The sequence below is a fragment of the Pongo pygmaeus genome, chromosome 9 (genome assembly GCF_028885625.2).
Source record: "Pongo pygmaeus isolate AG05252 chromosome 9, NHGRI_mPonPyg2-v2.0_pri, whole genome shotgun sequence".
Lineage (NCBI taxonomy): Eukaryota > Metazoa > Chordata > Mammalia > Primates > Hominidae > Pongo > Pongo pygmaeus.
The window spans coordinates 135757393-135779712 of NC_072382.2; the positions used below are offsets into that span (position 1 = coordinate 135757393).

At 56.7% G+C, this 22320-nt stretch overlaps 1 protein-coding gene across 5 annotated transcripts in view; it reads right to left on the reverse strand.

The window, feature by feature from the left end:
• Positions 1-22320, reverse strand: part of IGSF9B (immunoglobulin superfamily member 9B) — a 57251-nt gene that overhangs the window by 29460 nt on the left and 5471 nt on the right. For 4 of the 5 annotated variants that reach the window (XR_010127671.1, XM_054439186.2, XM_054439190.2 and 1 more), the window contains exons 2-12: positions 17030-17227; positions 15111-15257; positions 9714-9865; positions 9279-9396; positions 7956-8097; positions 7520-7665; positions 4752-4894; positions 4341-4481; positions 4139-4255; positions 3700-3850; positions 2374-2497 (exon numbers count right to left, since the gene is read on the reverse strand). Coding sequence is in view for 4 of the 5 variants with exons in the window: in XM_054439186.2 (XP_054295161.1) it covers positions 2374-2497; positions 3700-3850; positions 4139-4255; positions 4341-4481; positions 4752-4894; positions 7520-7665; positions 7956-8097; positions 9279-9396; positions 9714-9865; positions 15111-15257; positions 17030-17227 (1579 nt within the window). In the remaining variant the exon portion in view is untranslated. The remainder of the gene's footprint in view (positions 1-2373; positions 2498-3699; positions 3851-4138; positions 4256-4340; positions 4482-4751; positions 4895-7519; positions 7666-7955; positions 8098-9278; positions 9397-9713; positions 9866-15110; positions 15258-17029; positions 17228-22320) is intronic. The other variant, XM_054439187.2, reaches the window with a different exon arrangement.

Sequence of the window (22320 nt, forward strand, 5' to 3'; positions counted from 1 at the left end):
GGACATGGCCCAGAGTGGATGACCTGCCCAGCTTTGGCTGTGCCAATCCTCCTGATGCCGGGTCACCAACCACAGCTGGCACCTTTTCTACCAAAGGGGCCTTTAGGTGCAAGTCATGCTCAGGACACTGGTCAGATGGATTACCAGCTGCATTGCGGGAGAATCCCACCCTGGTCACAACCCTAAGAACAAGCTCTGCCTTGGGAGAGTAAGACCCTGGGGTGTGGGGATAAGTGGCAGGACGAGGGAAGGAGCCCAGGACCTGGCTGCACACACCCCCAGGGACAGGTGAAGTAGGGCCTCGGGTAACCACAGGGCTCATTCATCCAATCAGACTGGAGTCACCTGAGATGTCCAGGGTATAAGACCATAATGACCAGGGGTTTCCCCACAGTGGGGCCAGGATCCCTAAGGCTGTAAGGGTTGGAAAAAGGTCACGCTATGCTTGGAGAGTAGGAAGACAGGGCCAAGGGTGTTCCCTTGTTCCACAGGCTCCCAACTCCCAGCAAAGCCGGCAGGCTATGGGTGCAGTGCTGCCACGTCACCACAGGGAGGAGACATGGTCCTGTGGGACTGGCTCTCTCCTCGCAGCCCTGAGCTGTAACCTGGTGGGTGCCCTCCAGGATCCACTCCCGGGCTCCCGGCTCACTACGGTGCACACCCAGGAGGGTGAGCTGAGGCAGCGGAAAGCAGAACAAAAAGAAGCCGGCGCCAAACGTCGGAGTCAGTACACAGAGTTAGAGGCAGGCAGAAAGAAAGGAGACCTCCCCAACCTCGGCCCCGCCCTTCCCTGCCCCAGGCAACGAAGCAGCCAGGAGCCATGTGTGGAAAAGCAGTGCAGGTGAGCAGCAGTGTGGAGCAGCGCCGCAAGCAGCAGGGGAGCCCCAATCTACGCCTGAGCCCCCCATCGTATGCCCAGACCTCCCATCCAGGCATCTCCAAAGACAGCTTGACCACACCAAATGTCCCACCCTGGCCACCTAGGCGCTGAGCAGCACCAGTCTCGCAGCAGCCACCTGGCAGGCTGGTTAGGGCCCCCACACTGCTGCGGGAGGAACAGAATAAGGGGATGGGAGGTGAGTTGCTTCAACTCCCATCATCTAGGTGCAGTTCTCCAATCAGAATCAAGACACCCAGGACACTCCGCCTGGGAAGCAGCCACCGAACCACCGTGATGGGAGACAGAGCGGGTTCCCCTCTCAACTTCCCTCGCTGCTGAGAAGTGGATAAAGGGGTCTCCCTGAACCCCCTGAGCTGCCCCCGGCGCCTGCCTTTTCCTCCTCCCCAGGCTCGAGTTGAGCCTGGCTGGAGAGACACATGCAGGCAAGACAGGTCTAAAAGAAGGCACTGAGGGGCTCGCCCTCCCAGCTCAAGGTTGTCACCCCCGGGGCAGGGCAGGTGGCTGCCACTCTTGACTCAAACAGGAGTGTAGGGAGGGGCAGCCCTGGGGGGATGGGAGGAGTTAGCTAGGCTTCCTTCTCCTCCCTTCCTGTGCCTCCTGCCCTCACCCCGCTTGGCACATTTTTGAGATCTGTATCTACCCTAAGATTTGCGCAAAGTTCTCAAATGACTGCATCTGGCTAAAGTGACAACAGAGGAATGAAAACAATCGAGAAACACATGGTCCTAGAGAGAAAATGCAGGGGCTGACCCCAAGGCTGGGAAGTTTCTGTGGCCACTGGGGAAGAGACAGAGTAAAAACTAGACTACAGGAGGTGGGGAGGGTGAACACGTACAAATCATAGTGAGAAAGAACCAGTAAGACCTGGTATTTGCCAGCACAACGGGATTACAAGCAACAATAATATATCATACATTCTTAAATCACTATAACTGGATTGTTGGAACACAAAGGACAAATGTTTGAGGGGTGGATACCCCTTTACCCTGATGCGATTATTACACACGGCATGCCTGTATCAAAATATCTCATGTACCCCATACCTACAAACATATGTACCATGTACCCACAAAAATTACAAATACAAAAATACACAAAAAAGTAGTCTAAAAACTAGACTCTACACTTAAGGCTGGGCAATTTCACAAAGCCCTTGAAGGGCGGAAGTCTCTTCCAGGCTCCAAAGGAATCCAGAGGATGAAGCAGGACGCAAAACGAGGCAGCACGTGAGCAGGGAGAGGGTACAGAGAGGCCCAGACCCCTCAGGCCACAGGGACACAGCCATGCCCAGAGTCCCTCCAGACCCCTCCCATCACCCACAAGGACCTCGTCACTGTCCCAACCCACCTCACTCTGTGCAGGGCTGGCGGGCCAGAAACTGCAGCCTCCTCCTACCTCCCCCCACCCAGGGTGGCCTGCAGGTACACGGGGGAGGGGAGAAGCAGAGAGCAAAGCATGCCGGGGTGACTCACAGAGGTCCGTACCAAACTGAGAATGTCTGCTCGTAGCCTCCATCATAGCCTGGTTCCCAGGACACGTTGGCAGTTGTCATGGAGACCTGGACCCGGACACTGCCCGGGGCATGGGGGCTGGTGCCTGGAGATCAAGTGGAGACCTCTCAGACTGAAAAGAACTCAGCCACGTGGCTGGGTGCCCACCGTCTGGCTGTGGGGAACCTGAGAGGCTGAAGCGCATGGCAGCAGAGCACAATACTGCAAGTGAAGGGATGGGGGCGACGGGGATGCTCTCAGGTGCCGACTCCCCTGACCCTGCTTGTTAGTGGGGTTGGAGCAGGAAGCCTGTCCCACTGTGCGGTCTAGTCCAACTAGGAGAACACATAGCATCAGGAATGGGTCCAACAGAAACCAGAGCCCTCCTCGTCCTGGCCCAAATCCTGTGCTTCTCTGGTGAGCACAGAAACACTCTCTCCTAAGGTGGCAGGCACGGCCACAGAGCCCCTCCTGTAAGGTTCTCTGGCCTCATAAGACAACTCCGTCCCACCCCAATGCCGGCATGCGGGCAGCACAGCACGGCAGTCAGGAGCCTCATCCTGGCTTCAATTCCCAGACCCACTACTTCTTAGTGATGTGACGCCGGAGAAAGCATTCGGGCCACACCAACCTCTTGCTTCGAGGAACATACACTAGAGAAACCCCAGCTCGCACCTCCCGAGTTGTGAAGGACGAGCTGTGCAGACCACTTGGAATAGAACCTAAAACTGGTGGTAAAGGCTCAAAAAGCATTGGCTGTGACTGTGATTATAGCCGTCAGGACCCAGAAGGACAGGCTGAGAGGGTCCAGGCGAAGGTCCTGGGACACGCACCTCGGGCAATCAGAAACGGGAACGCCCAGACACAGAACACCAGAAACCTCCTCCTGCCCAGCCTCCGCACGCCAGGCCTGGCCTGCGGGTCTCAGCTCTGCCCTCATCTGAGATGCTGCACCTTCCCCGTCTCCCTCATTCCAGCCCTCCAGCTTTCCCTAAGGTCCTTAAACTCAAGGCTCTGCAGTCCCTGCCAGCCACACAGCCGCCTCTTTCCCTCAGGTGGGCTGCTGTGGACATCATGCCTGTCCCCAAAAAGACCTCCCCGAGGACAGGAGCCACGCTGCCCTTCCCTGACAGAGCCCACAGGGGCAAAGGCTGCAGGTGCTGGACTCGGAGTTCAGGGCTGGGCTGACTGAGGAAGGACGCCCGCAGAGTGCAGCGGCCACCAGGGGACGCTCCCAGCGTCCAGCACCCCACCCCCAGCCAGCCTGCTCTGGCCCCGCCGCCCAGCCCAGCCTTGCCGGCCACGTACCGATGACGGTGAGGTGGGTGCTGGCAGTGATGCTCGTGACCACATTGGTGGCGACACATTCCCACTCCCCGTGGTCCTCCTTACTCAGGGCACGGAACTGCAGGCTCCCACTGGGCAGGGCACTGTGCTTGCTTCTGCTGGGCTTCCCTACCTTGGTGAACAAGGGGCAGGGAAGAGGGTGGGAACAGAAGTAGGGGTGAGGAGAGAAGCTCGAAGCGGACGGCGAGGACGCGCCTGAGACCCCGGCCCGCCCATGCTGCCCCTCCTCCCGAGTGCCTGCTTCTCTTCAGGGTCAGCTCACTGCTTGGCATCTAGCCTGGTCAGGGCAGGTCCAGAATAGAACTGCTCGCTGGGTCCTCACACCCCCCCCCCCCGCAGCCCCGGGGCTCCCTGGGCCCTCACACCCCCCGCAGCCCCAGAAACTCCAGGGCACAGGTACCTTTCTCCACGTGATGACAGGAAAGGGGTCCCCTGCGGCAGCGCAGGGGATAAGCAGCTCCCGGCCGGCCTCCTGCCTGTACTCCCAGCCTGGTAGCACCGTGAAATAGGGGGGGTCCTGGGGAGGAAAGCACAGGCACCCTCGTGAGGCCGGGGATCCAGGTGCCCAGCTCATGGAGGCCGTCACAGCCCCGGGACCTCACCTTCAGGACAAGCCTCGCGGGGGTAGACTGGCCCATGGTCCCCAGGGTGTTGTAAGGCACACAGGTGTAAGTGCCAAGAGCCTCCTCTGTGGCCTCCTCAATTCGAATGGAGCCATCCTCCATCAGGGTCCAACCCAGGTTCTGCCAAACACAGACGACAGGGCAGGGAACGCTGGTCAGAGACTGCGCTCCATCCCAGGCTGGGTCCCAGCTGGGCCAGGCAGCACGCGGGATGGTCCAACAGCTCCAGCCTGGGGCGGGCGGCACCCGCAGACCCCTACGGAAGCAGCTGTTTGCCCAGGGCTTTTGGAAGGGGCCGGGAGTCCTGGCAGAAATCCAGAGCCCAGAGGTGGCATCACAATACCTGGGGGGAGCCCTCACTCCAACCCTCAACATGCATCTCTCTAGCACCTTCTCGACCTGCAGGGGGCGGCCGTCCTTGTTCCACTTGACCACGGTGGCTGGTGGTTCTGCGTCCACAGGGCAGCGGATGTAGCCATGGATCCCCACGGGCACGTAAATTACAGGGGGCATGTTGAGGACACGGGCTGGGTCTGCACAGAGGAAGCGCAGGTGGGAGAGCAGACAGACACACACACACACAGGGAAGCCCGGTGAGAATCCAGGCCGGAGGCAGCCCATGCACCAGGCCAGGTGCTCAGAACTTCTGTTCTGAATGGCTGGAGGCACTCAAAGGCACGTCCAAGCCTGCTCCAATCCCCAGTGCCCCTGTCATGCTTCTACCATGGACCTCACCGGTTGAACGAGGTCTCTCAGTGTCCATTTCTCTCTGTTCCTAGACCCCGAGCCTCAAAGCCAGCATTTGCCCACACCCTTCCCCAACAGCTCCTTATCCCAAAGTCTCCTGAGCAACCAGCTATCCCTGCCTCTACATCCGAAGCCAAAAGAAGAACACTATCATAGGCTTAACCACCAAGGGGGTATTTTTCCTCCCCATTCTGCTGGTTGTCCAGCCTTCCTTGGATTCATTTCCCCATCTGATTCTGCAGCTGAAATGCAGAATCAGGCCAGGTGCAGTGGCTCACACCTATAATCTCAACACTTTGGGAGGCTGGGGTGGGAGGACTGCTTGAGGCTAGGAGTTTAAGTCCAGCCTGGGCAATTTAGCGAGACTCCAACTCTACCAAAAAATTTTTTGAATGATCTGGGCATGGTGGCACACACCTGTAGTCCCAGCTACTCTGGAAGTTGAAGTGGGAGGATCACTTGAGCCCAAGAGTTTGAGTCTGCAGTAAGCCATGATGGCACCACTGCACTCCAACTTTGATGACACAGCAGGACCCTGGCTCTCGGAGGAGCAACAAGAACCCCACACCTCTTGTGATGCAGGCTGAGTCACCTCCTCTCAGTACTCCCCTATCTCCCCTGAGGGCTATGGAGAAGAAGGATCCAGAACTAGGAAGGCAGTGAGGATGAATGAGCTGGTATCTTTTAAGCATTTTGAGCTCTTCAGAGAACAGCGTTACATAAATACCAGGCCGAGTTATATATTTAGACATAGCTTCCTACTTTTGTATGGTAGAGTTTTTTTTTTTTTTCCTCCAAGGTTTTCAAAGCGTTTATGAATGGGAAATACTCTGAACACTGCTTTTTAGCAGAAATAAAAATCCTTGTCTCACCCACCTGTAAATCTCAACCCCCTGGATTTTCTTTGAAGACAGGAAGGAGGTAAAAAAGGACAAGGGGGAGTGGGTGGTGACGCTGGCGCCGGAGAGAGACAGGGAAAACCAAAACATGTCTCCAGAAAGACAGATGGCCTATGGCTTCGAGGAGGGGCTTTCGTCCTGGCCAGCTCGTCTTCCAAAGGCCACCTCCTGTTGGCTCCTCCTGCCCCACCATGGCCACCTCCGTGCCAGGTGGCACAGCCTGCGTCCAGCACAGAGGGACGGGGCGCACCTTTATGGTGGACGGGTCTCTCCTTCCTGCAGTTCTTCCCCACCCCAGCACAGCTTGGGCACATCCTAAGTCACGTATGAATAACTTCTCGCCTCGCTTTCTCCCGCTGCAGGTCTGGGGAGCGAGATCTGTTGTCCTGGGCCTCACGGCTCTCTAAAGCTTGGGCCTGGGAATACAGCACACCAAAAGTCCTTTAAGTGGCTGACGGCAGAAGCAGAGAGGCGATGCACTCCATAGAGAGGAAAGAGTGCGACTGCGAGGTTAGGGGTCTGATGGTGCTCAGCAGGCGCAGCGTGCTCCACCACCGCGACCAATGGTGGAATGTCCACATCCAGCTCTGGGCAGCAGTCGGACCAGCTCCACCTCCAGGGCCACCAGCCGTCCTCCACTTGTCCTCAGCTTGTACACTGATGCCGGTCTTGTCTCCAGACTGTTCCACTTCTCACCCCTGCCACTCCCTGTCGCTGGGTGTGAGCAATCCACCCACACCAGCCGGCAAATGAGGGAGAGTCTGTTGTCTACAGCAACAATGCCAGCCTTTGTTGCCTGAGTGACAGGGCCATCCACAAATCAAAAGGAAGATATTACTCCTCATTACTCATCCTTCTCTGTCTCAGGGCTCAGCTTGCCAGGGGGCGGGCAAGTAACTGGCTGCTCATTATTAAAGATCAGCAAGCTGACTGGTGGTGCTTGCACAAAAGCCCTCGAACGTCTGGGTGAGGAGCAGCTCATTCATCTGGATCTCTAGCCACCCAAGGGGAGAGGCCGCAGATGCCAGAGGGAGCGGGCGCAGGAGCTGGAGCACATCACCCCCAACACAGACGCGGTGTGGAAAGGCAGGGAGTGAGGCCGGGAGAAACCTAACCCTGCATGGGCCTGGGCTATGCTCCATAAGACACCTGAGAAAAGAGCACCAGAGAGCAACTGGTTCTGGGCACAGAGGTGCAGGCCAGCCTTCAGCCCGAGGACCACCGTTCAGAAGGAACTGCTCAAAGGTGTCTTCCTGAGTGCAGCCTGCACTGAGCTGATGAGATGCACTGGCTGAACAGCGATGCCTGGCCAGCGAAGTAGGAGCTGGTCCACCCCGACTGTCCAGGGCCTCGGCCTCCTCTCCAGCCGTCCCTCCTTCTTCTCTTATTCGTTCCTCCACCTACATGCCCCCAAATGATGCTTGGTCTTTGCTACCCTCCAGCCTACAGTCTGGCTAACACCAAAACCTTCTGGGAGCCCCACCACCCAGGCTCCCCCACACCCCTACTCACACTGCACCGTCAGGTACGCCGAGGCGGAGGGGGAGCGCCCCAGGCTGTTGCTGGGCACACAGGTGTACTTCCCCGAGTCCTCCGGCTTCACCCGGAAGATGATCAGGGTCCCATCGATTAGGATGCGCACCCTCAGCTTCAGGTCGCTGCAAAGCGGCATGGGGACAGGGGGTTGGGCGAGCAGAAGGGGGTCTTGCCACAGACACACAGTCACCGTCACTGCCCCAGATGTGGCATGGAGAGCCCGTGCCCCTGGCATCCCCAGGGCCCCTCCATGCAGACCCTGGCCTTGGCATGTGAGACACACGGACCAGACCGCCCACCTCCCCCAGCTCCAGGAGCCACGGGCAGCCTGCCCGTGCAATTTCTGCTCAGGGGCCCTGCCCGTGAGGGCTGGGGTGGCAGCCTCATTGAAAAGTCAGAGCAGGGTGCTCACTTCTGAAAGTAGACGTTCTCGTCCTGCCAGTACCAGGTGTAGGTGAGGTTGCCCGGATACGCCTCTGCCCGGCAGGTGAGCAGAGCATCCTGGGAGATGTTGACGGTGATGTTCTCAGGAGGGGAGACGATGAAAGGGGGCCCTGGGGAGAGCAGGGAACAAACCCCACCTCACCTGATCAGGGACGGCAGCAGCACCCAGGCCTCCTGGGAGCCCTCAGTGCCTCAGGAAGGGGTGCCCTGAACACTGCGATGGGGGCGGCTGTCATGGAGACACTTCCAGATGCTGTCTGTGCTCAGGCATCCTGTCCACCACCCCTGCCCCCACACCAGGCTCCCCAGACCAGCCGCCACACACACCCTCTTCCTGCCTGCCTTCTCCCAGCAGAGCCCAAGCCAGACATGCAGCAGGGAGAAAGGCAACTCTTTTCAAATCTAGAGCGAGGAATAGTCCAGTCTCAAGGACTCAGTGCCGTGTGCTGCTCCCCAGCCAGAAACCAAGAGGGCAGCTGGGGGTGCAAGGGCCGAGGAGTAAGCAGAGGGTGAAAGTCCAGCAGTCCTGGTGCTGGCTGCGCAGACAAAGGGGGCAGCTGCAGCCAAGTCTCCCCTGAGAGGTAACAGCTTCCATCCAGGCTGCTGAGGGGCCTCTGGCCCTGACTGCTGCTCGGCACTCAAGAGGCAGGAGGAGCATGCAGCTGCCACCAACCCCCCCAACTCCCGAGTTCCTCCAGTAAGCAGGGCTGGGGAGGCTAAGCCGGGGGCCGAGTTCAGCACAGGGTGGAGACCCCCCGACTGGGACGCTGCCCCATCCTGCACAGTTCTTGGCCCCTCTCTGGGGACTCTGGGGCTCTAGGCAGGGCAGACTGGCATCTCCGTGTGCTGACTACACAGATCCCAGCTCTGCCAAATGCCCACTGTGTTATTTAAATGTCTGGGGCTTGGATTGAGTTTCTATCTTTATTTATTGATGCCGTCACTAATGGATAGATGACCCGAGGGAGGTCTCCTCTCCCAGGGAGGTGGAGACATGGTAGAGATGCTATCTGAACAGAAGGAGAAACCAGAAACCCACACAGCAGGGGCCTCTCTGCCACGCCATGTGGTGCCTGGCCACGGCCTGTGGGCCTGGCCCTCTCCCAGGCAGCCAGTGTGGGAGCTCTGACCAGGGCAGAGGCAGCACACAGGAGCCCCGCACAGGTCCTCATGGCCGCCTGCACCTCCACTAGCCCCAGGTGAGCCCTGGGAAAATGCCCTCCGTAGCTCAGCCGGGCTGGACGTCTCCGCGGGAGCCCAGGGTTAAAGAGGCTGAGGAAATGGTTCCTACCTTGGACAAGCAGGTGGGTCGTGTGGACAGCCTCCCCCTGAATGCTGTACGCTCGACAGGTGTAGGCACCTCTGTCCTCCCGACTGACCGATGTCACTGTCAGGCTGCCGTCACTCACCTGGGAGCCCAAAAACAGATGGAGCTCAGCACCCACGCTCACACCCACTGCTGCTACCCTCAAACACGGAGATGCAGTCGGAGACACTAACATGGAGATGACCACAGGGACTGATGCAACTGGGGGACACGAAGGGCAGGTGCCCCCGTGCCGATCTGCCGCCAGTGACACAGAGATGCCTGCAGCTGAGCCAGGCTACGGCTTTCCAGCCTCCTCTGTGCTTGTGCATGTAGCATCAGGGGTCGGCTGCAGTAGGAGGCTGCCCTGGGGAAACGGGGGAAGAGACTGCAGCGGCCCCAACCTAGAACCACACTCACCTGGTATTTCCCACTAGCACCGAGGAGCGTCCCCTCCTTGAGCCAGGTGACAATGGGCTTGGGGTTCCCAAAAGCTGTGCAGGTCATGGTGATGCTACCACCCTCCTTGGCCTCGATGTACTGGGGGGGTGTTTCTGTAAAGGTGGGAGGGGCTGCAAAGGAGACCACAAAGGTGAAGGACACGTTATCAGCCATGTCGTTGCCCTGCAACAACAGTACCTGCCCCACACATCACCCTCGCTGCACCTCTGCGGAACGCAAGGACAAAGGAAGGAAGGTGGGGATGGGAAAATCTTTCTGCCTACCAACATCACTGGCAGGGAGACCTCCATCCAAACTCAGTCTGGCTGGGTCCAAATTCTGTACTGTAGCTTATTCCCCGGTCACCGATGTTAACTGAGCATCTACTCTAGGGTGGCCCTTACAAACACTGCCTGCTCCCAGCTCCTCAGGCTTTGCTACCATCCTTCAGTCTTTCCGTTTATGATGATCCATGACACGCAGGAGCTCCTACTTCTTGAACCCCAGCTCAGCCAGGCCCCCGCATTTCCAGGACACTTGCCATCTGAGCCCTACCAAGACCTAAAACAGATGCAGGCCAAGGCGGAACCTCATTGTCCCAGACTCTGCTGAGAAAATCGTCCAGCTTCCTCCCTCTCTGGCTTCCATGGATGAAGGTGGACAGCCCACCCGAAGGCCACTCCCTTCTTCATTTTCCTCTGATTATGTCAGGTCATCTTCCCCCCTGCATTGGAGATTTGATTAAAACTCCATCCTGTTTGGATAATCGGCTTTTAACAGACTCAGTCCCATTTGCCTGAGCTGCTTGTAGAAGCAATCCGGTCAATCTTAACCGCTTGGACTATCAGTTCCAGAGTCTTCTGAAATGGCAAGGAGGCCCCCAGTTCTGAACTCCAGCCCTGAGGCCCACAGCACTAGGCTGGCTCAGGTTAAGCTGAGCTCATCTCAAGGTACCTGAAGCTCAGAACCCACGTTCAAGCACTAGCCTGCCGCTTCTGGTAGGCTTGACAAGTTACTCAGCCCCTCTCTGGGTCTTACCTAAATACCTAACTCCCCTACCCTCCAGAAGTGATGTGAGGAATAAACACGTAAAAAGGAGCTTGTAAAATGCACAAGTTGCCAGTACCACCACCATCACTGTCATCTCTTCAGGAGCTGCTGAGGCATTCACGGGAAGCTTTGGGAGGGTCCCTCCTCCCCACACAGCCCCGAGAACTAGTCAGAGCGCTATAGGATCCGGTCCTGCCTGTGGCACCAGCCTCCTCTCTAACCACAGCGCACTCTAACCACACTGGCTGTCTTTGTCTTCCTCAAATGCGCCAAGAACTTCTGACCTCAGGCCCTCTGCATGTGCGGCTCTACCTGCTTAGAACTACATACCTGGATCTCACCCCTTTGGGTCATGCAAGTCTCTGCTAAAATGCTGCCTTACCTGGGCAGCCCATCCCATCTCAGATGGCACTTCCAGCATTCTCTACTCCCTGGCGCTGTTGCATTTTCTTCAAAGCACATGTCACTTACAAGTCTCTGTCTCTCTCTCTCTGTGTTTACCTGTTTCTTATCTGTCCCCTTTATTAGGATGGTGGCTCCTTAAGAGCAGCCTCCTTTTGTGTAGGTCACCACATGCCCAGCTTTTAGCATAGTTCCTGGATGTAGTAGCCAAGGGCTCAGCAAACATTTGTCGAATGAACGAAAGAATGAAACAAACAAATGAGTGGTGTTCACACATACACAGACCTACAAGGCCAATACCAATGCAAACGCAAAACACTTCTTAAGAGCAAGACCATAGCTAGACCACTTTCATCTGTCATCTCCAAAGCCTGCAGCTCGGTGCGAGCGCAGCAGGGGCACACAGAGGGTGACCACTGAATGAATGCAGGAGCACGCGTCATCACACGCAAAAACACACACCTCGCACGTCCTCGCACGCGTCATCACACGCAAAAACACACACCTCGCACGTCCTCGAAAAAAATCAATTCTTATCCAGTGTCTAAGCATATACTAAAAATAATGGCAAGAAGTTATTCGAAGCCCTTGTAAAGGGGTCCTGGGACCCTAACTTGCAGACCTCTTCTCACTGAGAGTGTATGCTCGTCTCCGACACAGCCCCTGCCTGCCCGGCCTGCCCCTTGAAATACAGTTAACACAGATACTGCCTCTATTACCTCTGGTGCCAAGCTTAAAAGAAAAGATAATAAATTAAATTTACATCCTGAAGTGACAAATTACTTACTAATTACATAATTACTTTATTATTTAGGTGCTAATCAGGAAAGTACGTTGAACAATTTCTAGTTTTCAGGAAAATAATGGTTTGACTCTCAATTATTTACGGAATTAGATGTCAGCTTGCCAGCTGCATTTCCAGGCTTAATTCTTTTTTACAAGTGCCCTGTAATTAATAGTGCAGGTTAGAAATAGGCTGCCCTCTCCTCCATGTAATTCACCAACCTAAAGGAAGGCTTGGCTCAGGCTTTTGGGGTATTTTATATGTGATAAAGAAATAACTGGGTCTGTTTCCACCCAACTGGTCTTCAAAGAAAACACAGAAGGAAAATGAGACAATTTGTAATTCTAATTGTTCACTGGCCTTTCATTTTCCAAAGGTGATCCCCGTCAGAAAACGCCTGACATTAAACATTCTAGTTTGAAAGCAACGGAATGCTGGTGCTTGGATTCCTTCCTTCAATAACGGAAATATTTATGCTGGAAGGAGCCTCGAACTTGGAAAGAAGAGAACGGCAGAAGAGGAGAATGGAGATCTCTCACTTCGGAAGGTTGGTTCTGTTCCGCCCATGCGCAGGTAGGTGCCTTGATTATGGAAAAGCATCTTTTATCACCAGCCCTGGTTCTCAAGCCTGGAGCAGATGGTGCACCGTCCCCAGCTTTCCCACCCAGCATTTCCCTATGAACAGCCTACCCGTGTTCCCTGAATGCACCGCTCTCCTCGCTCTGGGCTTCCAAGCACGCTTGTCCACTCTGCCTGGAGGACGCTACCCCACTTCCCACCTGCACATGACGAACTCCCCTCCCTAGCCAGGCCTCTGAAGAGAGGCCATTTCTTCAGAAAAGCTCTCCCTCCTTTGTGCTCCCAAAGCCATACTGCAGTAATCTCTGGATGTGACAGTCTCTTGAAGTCTCCTTAAGACCCAGGACAGGGTCATGCCTCCTGCTGTATTCCCAGAGCCTGCCACAGAGTGGACATCCAAAACTATGTTTCGAATGGATAATTGTTGGTAGATGTACAAAACTACCAAAGTCCTCTACGCCTTCCGGCCTGATATCCCTGCTACTAGATTTTCATCTGACTTTGTTTTTTTCCTCTCGAGAAGGAGGATGGCCAGCATCTCACACATAATTACTCACATGTAATTAACACTCCAGACACTGTGCAAGATACAGCATTTCACCTAGTCCTCACAGCAACCCTGCAAATCATAGTCCCTGCTTTTTGTAACTGAGGAACCGTAAGTCCGACAGGCAAGTAACCTTGCCCAGAGCCACACAGCTAGTACACAGTGGGTTTATGAAACGAACCTCATCTTTTAAAGGTCTTGCTCCATGCTCATCCCACTCAAAGCAATTAGGAATTCCCAAAGAACCAACTCCCACTCGTGCAAACTAACACAGATACGCTCTAGAACATAAAACTGAAGTGAGATTCTACTTTCCAGTCATAGGCACGTCCACTGAATGCCTGGTGTCTCAGATTCCTGACATGAACACTGCCAATCAGGATGACCCAAAAGAACGGAGGCAGTGCCCCACGATGGTTTCACCCTCCCATTTAGAACAGAGCACAGTCGAGAAGGGAAGCAATGCAGGGACCCTCAGCCTGGTGTTCATCGAGGCGAGGTTTTAGCGGCAGATTTGCCTTCCTAATTACACTTTGCTTGGGCTCCTACTCCCTGCTCACGCAACAGCTGGCACCAAAAGGCGGTGACTCAAAAGCTTACCAGGTGGTCAGAACAATCCCCCCAAGATTTCAAATATGCTTCCATCAGTCTCTTGGGACTGATTGACAGGAGCCAGCCACCTCCCACAGGGAGGGCTGGGCTAGGCAGACTGGACTCACACCAGCCTTAAGGTTTCTTTTCTCAAAGCCAGTGATCTTGCTAAAACATAACATACTGTGTTCTTCCAGGTCCCCCGGATAAGTTCTCAGACCCAAAAGGAACACAGGTCTGGCCAAGCCCCCCTAGGCAGGGCAGACAGAGCCATCCTTCAGGGCAGATCAATACTGAGAGAAGCTTCCAAGCCAGGAACATGAATTTCTCTATTCTAATCACAGCATCTACGGTCTCAAGGACCATAAGCTGTATGTGGCACAGCCAAGCACCCACGCTGTTGAAGCCTCAACGACTAGCACAGTATCTGCAACACAACGGTGGCTAAATACAAATTTTGTCATCAATGGAATAATGAAGGACACATTGTTAATTTTTTGGCCAAAAAACAAAACGAAATGTTTTTTAAAACCCGCTCCCCTCCCACGACAGGGACCACTTCTCCTTCATCTTTTCTCCATGGTTCCAGCCTTCTAGCTCCTCCAGAGTACCTCCTCCCACGGACACAAAGAGGAGACTCTCCCTCCAGGGAGACCCCGAGGACCCAGCCACTAGTGCTGTCACCGCCGGGGACTCAGGCCCCCAGCCTAGCCCAACTCCCAGAGCTCAGCAAGCTCTTGGGGCTTCCTTGCCCTTACCCAGACCCTTGAAAAGCATCTTATCCAGCACAAGGCATTTAACCTGAGCTGTAATAACTGACGCCCATTAAAACTGTGACTCTTTCCAGGATGCCTGCATTTTACTACCTGGTAAACCCCGCACAGGCAGGGACTGGGTGCAGGTCTGCTTGCCAGTGTTTATCCATCATCAGCTGCAGAGCTGGATACACACTACACCCTTGGTACATACTAATCAAATGAATACAGTTAAAGAGAACCAGAATATAGATCTAAAAAGAAAGACTAACTCTAGGACCCCAGGAATTCCACCAGAATTGGGGTAGCAGGTCTTCCAAGGCTGGGAAATAATCCCAGCAGTGACCCATTTTGCCACCTTAAAGCCTCAGCCCCCCTGGTTTGAAGCAGCAGCTTCCCACGTCCCTCTAAGGACTCTGAGAGCACCACGCATGCAGGGAGCTGCCGCTCCTGGGCACCTGCACTGCCTGCACAGACTTCGAGAAGACAGCAGCAGGGACACTGCAGGAGCGAGCTGATGTCTCGTGGGACCACAGCAAGAAGGAGGGAGGCAAGGGGTGGGATGCAGTTGGGAGAAGGGCTTCCCCTGGGGCAGGCCCACCCCGGAAATAGCCCTCAGGCACCGTTGATGGTGAGGTGGACCCAGCCTGGAAGGAGCCGTCACTCACCGTTGATGGTGAGGTGAACCCAGCTGCCGTTGTGGAAGGTGTCATACTGCTGGTCCAGCATGAGCACTTTGCACTCGTACCAGCCCTGGTCCTCAGAGCGAACTTGTTCCAGCCGCAGAGATGCCTTATCATGAAGACTGGCCCTGCCTGGGGGAATAGAGCAGACAAAAGCCCCACAGGCCATCAGGGAAGGCCAGCAGCTCCCTGCCCCCTGCCCCCTGCCACAGCTAGACAGGGGACTCATCATAATCTTCATACCATTCCCTATGGCAGGGCTCCAGAATAACAGCTGGCACCCACCTCCAGCAGCAGGTGGCAAAGGAAAGGGCATAGCACCTTGGCCACAGAGCCACTCTCCCGCCCTAGCTGGCCCTGCCCCAGCCTGCAAGGCAACTCAATGCACTTGGCATTGAGAGCAGCCTCAGTTCCTTAGAATACTCTCATTCTTTTGGAGGTCTCCTGAGACAAAAGTAAGGCATGATGGATACAGAGTTGAGAAGAGATGAAAGAGAGGGAAAGAAAGAATGAAAAAGTGCCAACAGAAGAGGATGGGTGGGGGGTCCCCAGCGCACCCGGGAGCACCTCCATTCAGGCTGAGCAATATCCCTATCTCAGCAGCATTCCCAGGACTACTGGCTCACCCAGCTTCCCTCTCTAGGGCAGACGGAAGGCAGGCTGGGGACCGGGATGCTAGGGTCCCCTCCCGGTCCTGCTGTCAGTGCCAGAGAGACTATGTATCCTACCAAAGCCCAGTGACCCCAGGAGATGAGGGCAGCAGGGCCCAGAAGCCTGAGAACAAGGAATGGGTTGGCCATCAGAGCAAACATCCTGGAGGCACCCTTCCTCAGCTCTAATCCCCTGCCCCAGTAGGATGCCATCTGTGTCTCACATGTGGCAATGAGGAGGCCAGAGGTGCAGAAGCCTCTTCCATGACGCCAGCAGGGTGGAGCAGCCCTCGAGGTCGGCCCCCCTCACCCGCTCTTAGCTCACCCCTCACCCCACCTCACCTGCTCTTAGCTCACCCCTAACCCTAACCCTAACCCTAACCCTCACCCCAGCCAATATCACAGCACCTCTGCTCTCCTCCTTGTTCTGACGCTGGCAATCTGCCTAAAAACTAGACTCTCAAAGCCAACCCTGGCCAAAAAGAGAGCATGAGACATAGGCACAGGAGCAAAAGAGGGACAGAGACGGAAGCATTCTGAGAAAGGCAGGGCAGACCTCAGAAGCCACCAGCAAAGATGAAAGTGAAGGCAGTGCCCTGCCTGCTTCCTCCCTTCCTTTCAGCCCCAACACACGCTCGCTCAATGACACGCACACGCATGCACACACACACCCACGCCCTCCTCTCCCGCAGGCTGGGGGGCAGGCAGCGGCAGTGAGTCACGAGGCCTTTGCTGGCAGGAGTAACTGCCAAGCAGGACACAGACGGGGCCAGGAGGAGAGGACAGCATGACAAGGAGGCAGAGACCAGGCACCTGCAAACGGTGGGAGGCCAAAGATTCATCCATACACTCAGGATGGGAAGGCACCCCGACTTCAGAGCCAAGAGGAAAGGGGTGGGTGCAGCCAAGCAGGGAAAGCCGTGCTGGCCCAGGGCTGCCTGACTCAGCCTGCTGTCCTCTCCATCCCACTCTCCCACCCAGGCTTCTGCAGCTTCCCCTGCAGCTCCCAGCCCTCTCCACACCCCGGGCGGTGCTGTTTTGCTGTTTAGAAGGCTTTACTCCGCATCACCTCCACTTCCCTCTCCTCCCACCGCTTAATTAGAACCCACCAGAGGACAAAGGATGGGAGGAACCAGGCAGAGACTGGGAAACAGCGATAAAGAGTGATCAGGACAAGGTAGGGGCCAGAGGCGAACCACAGGGGAGCCGACTCCAGATGGGGAAGGTGCAGGAAACCGGGTGCCCAGACCTTACCTGCATACTCAGGGTCCACGTGCGGTGGGTAGTAGCCAAACTTGATGAAGATGGGGATGGGGACCCCGAACTTGAACCACTCTACGACATAGGGTGGGGGCTGTCCCGTCACTGGGTGGATCACATCGCATCGTAGGACCACGCTCTCCCCAGCTCTTGCCGTCACAAACTCGGGCTCCTCTCGCAGGCCGTGGGCGCCTGATGGGGACAGCCAGGTTGGACACAGAAAGGAGGTGACAGAGAGATCCTGCCCCAGCAGCCCCATGTCCGTGTCACAGGGTCACCCCACCCCCCATCAGCTGCCCTCCATGGGCCACCGTGCCCTCCCAGGAGGGTCCCACGCGCACCCTCCATCCCTCTCCCCCTCGCTGCTCATACCTCCCTCTGTCCTGGGGCCCCCAAGCATCCACAACTTGGGGGAAAGGAAGGGAGAGGAAACAAGAGGGAAGCCATTCTCTTCAGCCCTACACACCAGCTCTTCCCTCCCCAGTCTCAAAGAGCCGCAGGCGTCATCCGGCCCCACCCCCTGCTGGCATCCTGCCCCAGCAATTACAAGAAGTCCAGGACATGGAGGTGAGGGGCCCGGTCCCCTCTGGAGACCCACAGCGCTGCCCAGTTGTGGCTGCCCGTGCACAGGGAACATTCTTTCTGCACCAGGACGCCTGCCACTACAGCCTGGTGGGAAATGACAGAGCCAGCCTTCCTCCTCCACCCCACCCCCAGCTCAGCCCGATGTGCACGGCACAAAACAAGGGTACTCCATGCAGGAGCAGGGAAATCCCTAACAAGCTCAGCCGAGGCTGCTCGTGGCAACACCAGAGGGAAACCCCGCAGGCTGAGGCGGCCTCTCCAGCCCCTCCTCCCAGCACAGTTCTGCCAGCCCTGCTGCAGAGGGGGGAGTGGGAGGGGCCCAAGCCCCAGACATCACCATTAGGAGAGCAGGATGCTGGCGACGGAGGAGGGAGATCCCAGGGCTGTCCCCACGTTGGGCAGAGGAAAACGAAATCAGACGGTGGGATAGGGAACACCCACCCTGGCTGGCAGCAGAGGAGGCGAGCAAGGCAGCAGGCGGGAGGACCACCCCTGCCTCCACCCCACCGCAAGCTAGAGGACGCTGCAGAGAGGAAGAGCCACGCACCCCAAGCGCCGCAGCACCACTCCTGGGCCCAAAGAAAGCGTGCAGCCCTCCTCCCACGCCAGGCTCCACTGCCAGGCAGGTCCAGGGAGGCCACAAGGTCACCTTGTCCAGTAACGTCCCAGGGAAAAGGATGGCTGAGGGGAAGCCTCACCCCCTTCATTCCCTGGTACTACTCCCTACTGCCAATTGACCACAGCTTTCCCCAGCCCCAGACCCTTCTGGTCCCAGGCCGGGCACCCGACTCTCCAGGGCAGCACCTAGGACAGCAGCTGCAGTACCGAAGCGGCAGCTTAAAGACAGAGAGCCAGCTGGGGACTCCCGCGGGGGAGGATGCCCAGAGGAGGGCAGCACCAGCCCCTGCCATTCCCCATTCCGGTGCCTGGGTCTGACTCTCTCTGCATCTCGGACCCCTGTGTGCACCTCGCTGTCTCTTATCCCTTCATGTCTGTGTCTGGCCACCTCTCTGTGTCTGTGCACACACACACATGCTGGGCTCCTCTGTGTTTGTTCTCTCTCTCTCTCTCGCATCTCTGGATCTCTATTTGTCTGTCTTACTGGCTTCTCTGTGTGTCTGTCTGTCTGTCTCTCTCTGGCTCCTTCTCTGGATCTCTGTTTGTCTGTCTGCCTTGCTGGCTCCTCTGTGTGTCTGTCTGTCTCTGGCTCCTTCTGTCTGTCTGTCTGCCTATCTGTCTTGCTGGCTCCATCTCTGCCGTGTGTGTCTATCTGTCCATCTCTCTCTGGCTCCTGCTCCTTCTCCATGTCTTTCTGTGTCTCCTTCTGTCTCTTTCTCTCTAGCTCTTGCTCTGTGTGGGCGACTGTGTCTACCTGCCTATCTCTCTCCCTGTTTCTACCAGCGTGTGTGTGTGTGTGCGTGTGTGTGTGCGTGTGCGTGTGTGTGTGTGTGTGTGTTTCGGGTGGCTCATGCAAGGCGAGGGGTTCTGCCTGCTTCTCTGTATGCAAGGGCTCCGTCTCTGCATGTATGTACCTCTGTGTCTGTGGCCCTCCGTGTCTGTCTGTATGTCATCTCTGTGTGTCTTGTTCTTCCCCTCCCCCTCCCCTGCAAGTTGCGGAAGAGGGAGGAGGCAAGCCCTTCCAGAAGCTGATTGGCTCCCGGTGACATCACTGTTTTCTAGAGAAAGAGCTAATATCACAAGAGTATTTTTGGAGCAGAGCAGAGCATTGCACTCACCTGCCTGAGGCCCCAGCAGGTTTCCCAATTCCCCCACCCCCAACCTTGCTTCAGGCTAAGTTTGCAACCCAGCCCCTCAGGGAAAGCAGGGAGAGTGCCCAGCTGCAGCCTCACCTCCCCCACAGCCCCAGGGGCCCTCAGCAGGAGAGCCTGCCTCCCAGCAGCCAGGACCACAAAGGCGGATGCTGGACCAAGAGGAATGGGTGAATAATGGGTGCCATGAGTTTGCAGAGAAGCTGTGTGTGTGGTGTGTGTGTGTGTGTGTGTGTTTGTGTGTCCACAGCACAGACCTGTGAGGAGATAAGAAACTACAGGAGCCTAGGGGAAGAGGAGGGAGTTATTCCCAGGTGCCAGGTTACCTGGAGGAGGGCAGAATGGGCAACAGAAGGTGGTTCCTTCCCAGGACTTTGGCCCTAGGGCGCAGGCAGGAGGAACAGAGGCCTAGGGGGACAGCAGGCACCTCCAACAGTGAAGTTTGCTCTGGTGAGCTGGCTTCCAGGTGGAGGGCTCTAGGGGGCAACGCCAGGAGGTGGGTTGGCTTTGACGTGGGTTCCCGCTATGAGGCTGCTCATTTGCACCGAGCCGGCCTCATTTTCACTGCACAACAATGAGGCAGGCTCTTCAAACCTTCCCCGGCGCTGGGATTCCACCCCAGCCCCAGCCAGCCCCTGGGCTAAGCACTGAGCACCCAACCCAAGGCAGGCAGTCCCCTCCCAGCATCTCTTCCCAAAGACCCTTTCAACCAGGGAGAGGCGGCTGCAGAGAGGACACATCACAACGAGGATAAGCAAGACAAAATGAGAGGGAGCTTCCCCAGAATAAAGCAGTGGTGTGGGCGCCCATGTCCTGGCCTCCACCCTCACCCCAAGCCCTCTTGCTTTTCTGGATCCTAGAATATTTACTGGTTTTCTGTCATCTCCTTCACACACACACACGCACGGCATGTTCTCTCACTCCATCACCCACAAGCACTTCTCCCTAAGCCTGATCGTTTCTGAGCCAAAGTATGTCTAATAACACACTCTCTCCAGAAAAGCTCAATGTGAAAAAAAGTAATCAGGCTGGCAGTAAAGAGGGAAGATGGAGGATAGACAGATAAACCCAAATACAGGGGGAAACCAAACCCACATCCAGGAGCGAAAGAGGTGGAAACAGGAGAGCGGAGGAGGGGCCAGGTGTGGAGCCCAGCCCTGGGAGGGTGAGTTCAGGCCAGCTGGACACAGACACAGACTGTCAGAACACCCCAGAGCCTGGGTGGGGGCAGATCGGAGACTGGAAGGGGGAGGGGCTGGCTCCTGAAGGCAGTGGGGAGGAAGGGGAGGAACAGGAGGAAGAGAGGAAGGGGAGGGTGGAGTGTGCTGAGCCCCTCTGCCATCACAGCAGCCCAGAGGGGCCAGGCTCCCCCTCAAAGGGGAAAGACGGGCATTGTCAGGGGTAGGAACAGTGAAGGGCACCCATGCGGTGCCATAGGTCTCGCTCTCTTTAGAGAAGGCCAGAAATAGCGGTGCCCAGAACCTAGTAAATCTGTATCTTGGGGGTGTGCCCAGCTCCCTTTGGAGCAGTTATTGTGGGGAAGAGAAAGTAGGAGGGCAAGGAAAGATAAGGTAGCCCCCAGAGGTCTGGCTGACCCTTTGGGAAGCCCACAGGGTACAAATCTCCCACTCTTTGGGCCAGGTGGTACCCAGTGGGTAGCTGAGTCCAGGGCTGCTGTTGGACCCCTGTGCAGAACCATGAGGCATCCAGGGCCTGGCACAGCCCATGTCTCGCACCCACAACCTGGAGCTCCTCCGCCAGGGAAGGGCTGGGGGAGGAGGGTACCTGAAAGCAGGACTGCTCTAAATATGGAGGGCGGTGTGCAGGGCAAGGTGTGAGGAGCAGGGCCGGGCGAGCATCAGCTGGCATGCAAGCCTCGCATGCTGTGAATGCCTGCTGCACACTAGGCTCTGTGCTGGGAACGCAGGGAATCTCAGTCCCTGCCCACAATGGGCTCCTGACACACGCACCGCTGTCTCCATTGAAAAATGAGCAAACGGGGAGTTGTGCCGCTCAACCAAAGTTACTCGGTTCCAGCTGTGCCCGATGCACGGATGGTGTCCCTGTCCTTCTCAGAAAGCAGGTGGGACAGAGGTCATCCTGGCCCAACCCAGGGGCCGAGCTCAAGGTCTTTCACCCACTGTCCCTCACTTTTCCCTTTCTTAGGGCCTGAGCCAGAGGTTGGCAACTCCCACCCCACACTTGAGACAGGTTTTGCCAGCCCAGACCCTGAAGCCTAGGACCATAGGGTGGGCCTGTCTCAGAAGGCGGCCGGGTGGGCTCTGACCAGCTCTGAGGAGCCTGGCCTTCTGCCTGAGACTCTGAGACCCCTAGCTGGGTCTGGCCGGTGGCTGGGGAAGGTGGCTGGGGAAGCGGGGAACGGAGTGAGCACCAGCATCCGTTGCTCATTAGTACAAGTCCTTATTGCAGCCTCCTCCTCCTCCTCCTCCGCCTCCTCTGGGCACCAGACTTCCAAACCACAGGCCTGTTGTCTAATAATACCAGCGACAGCCACCGCCACCTCCATCTGCCAGCCTAAAAATAATCCCTGCTGAGTCCAAAAAAGGCACAGCCCCCAATAGTCCCCCAACCCCTCCTCCCTGACAAGCCAGGAGGCTCCAGGAGATTCCAGGAAGCTGGCAGACCCGGGGCTCTCACAAAGTGGGAGGCACACGCCCAGAGGAAGGCAGGAGGAAGGCGGGACCCAAAGCACAGCGAACACCCAGAAAGGACAAGGCGGCGTGGGAGAGACCTGGCCCAAAACGCCGACGGTGTCCTGTTCTCCCTACAGGAAGGCAGGCAGGTACAGGCTGTTCTGGACACCCTTCTGCCTGCAGGAAAGCCCCCACACCCAACCCGACAGCACCTCAGAGCATTTCCACCCTTCAGTGATCTCCCCTTCATGCCCTCACAGCCCTCCCGGCCCCCACT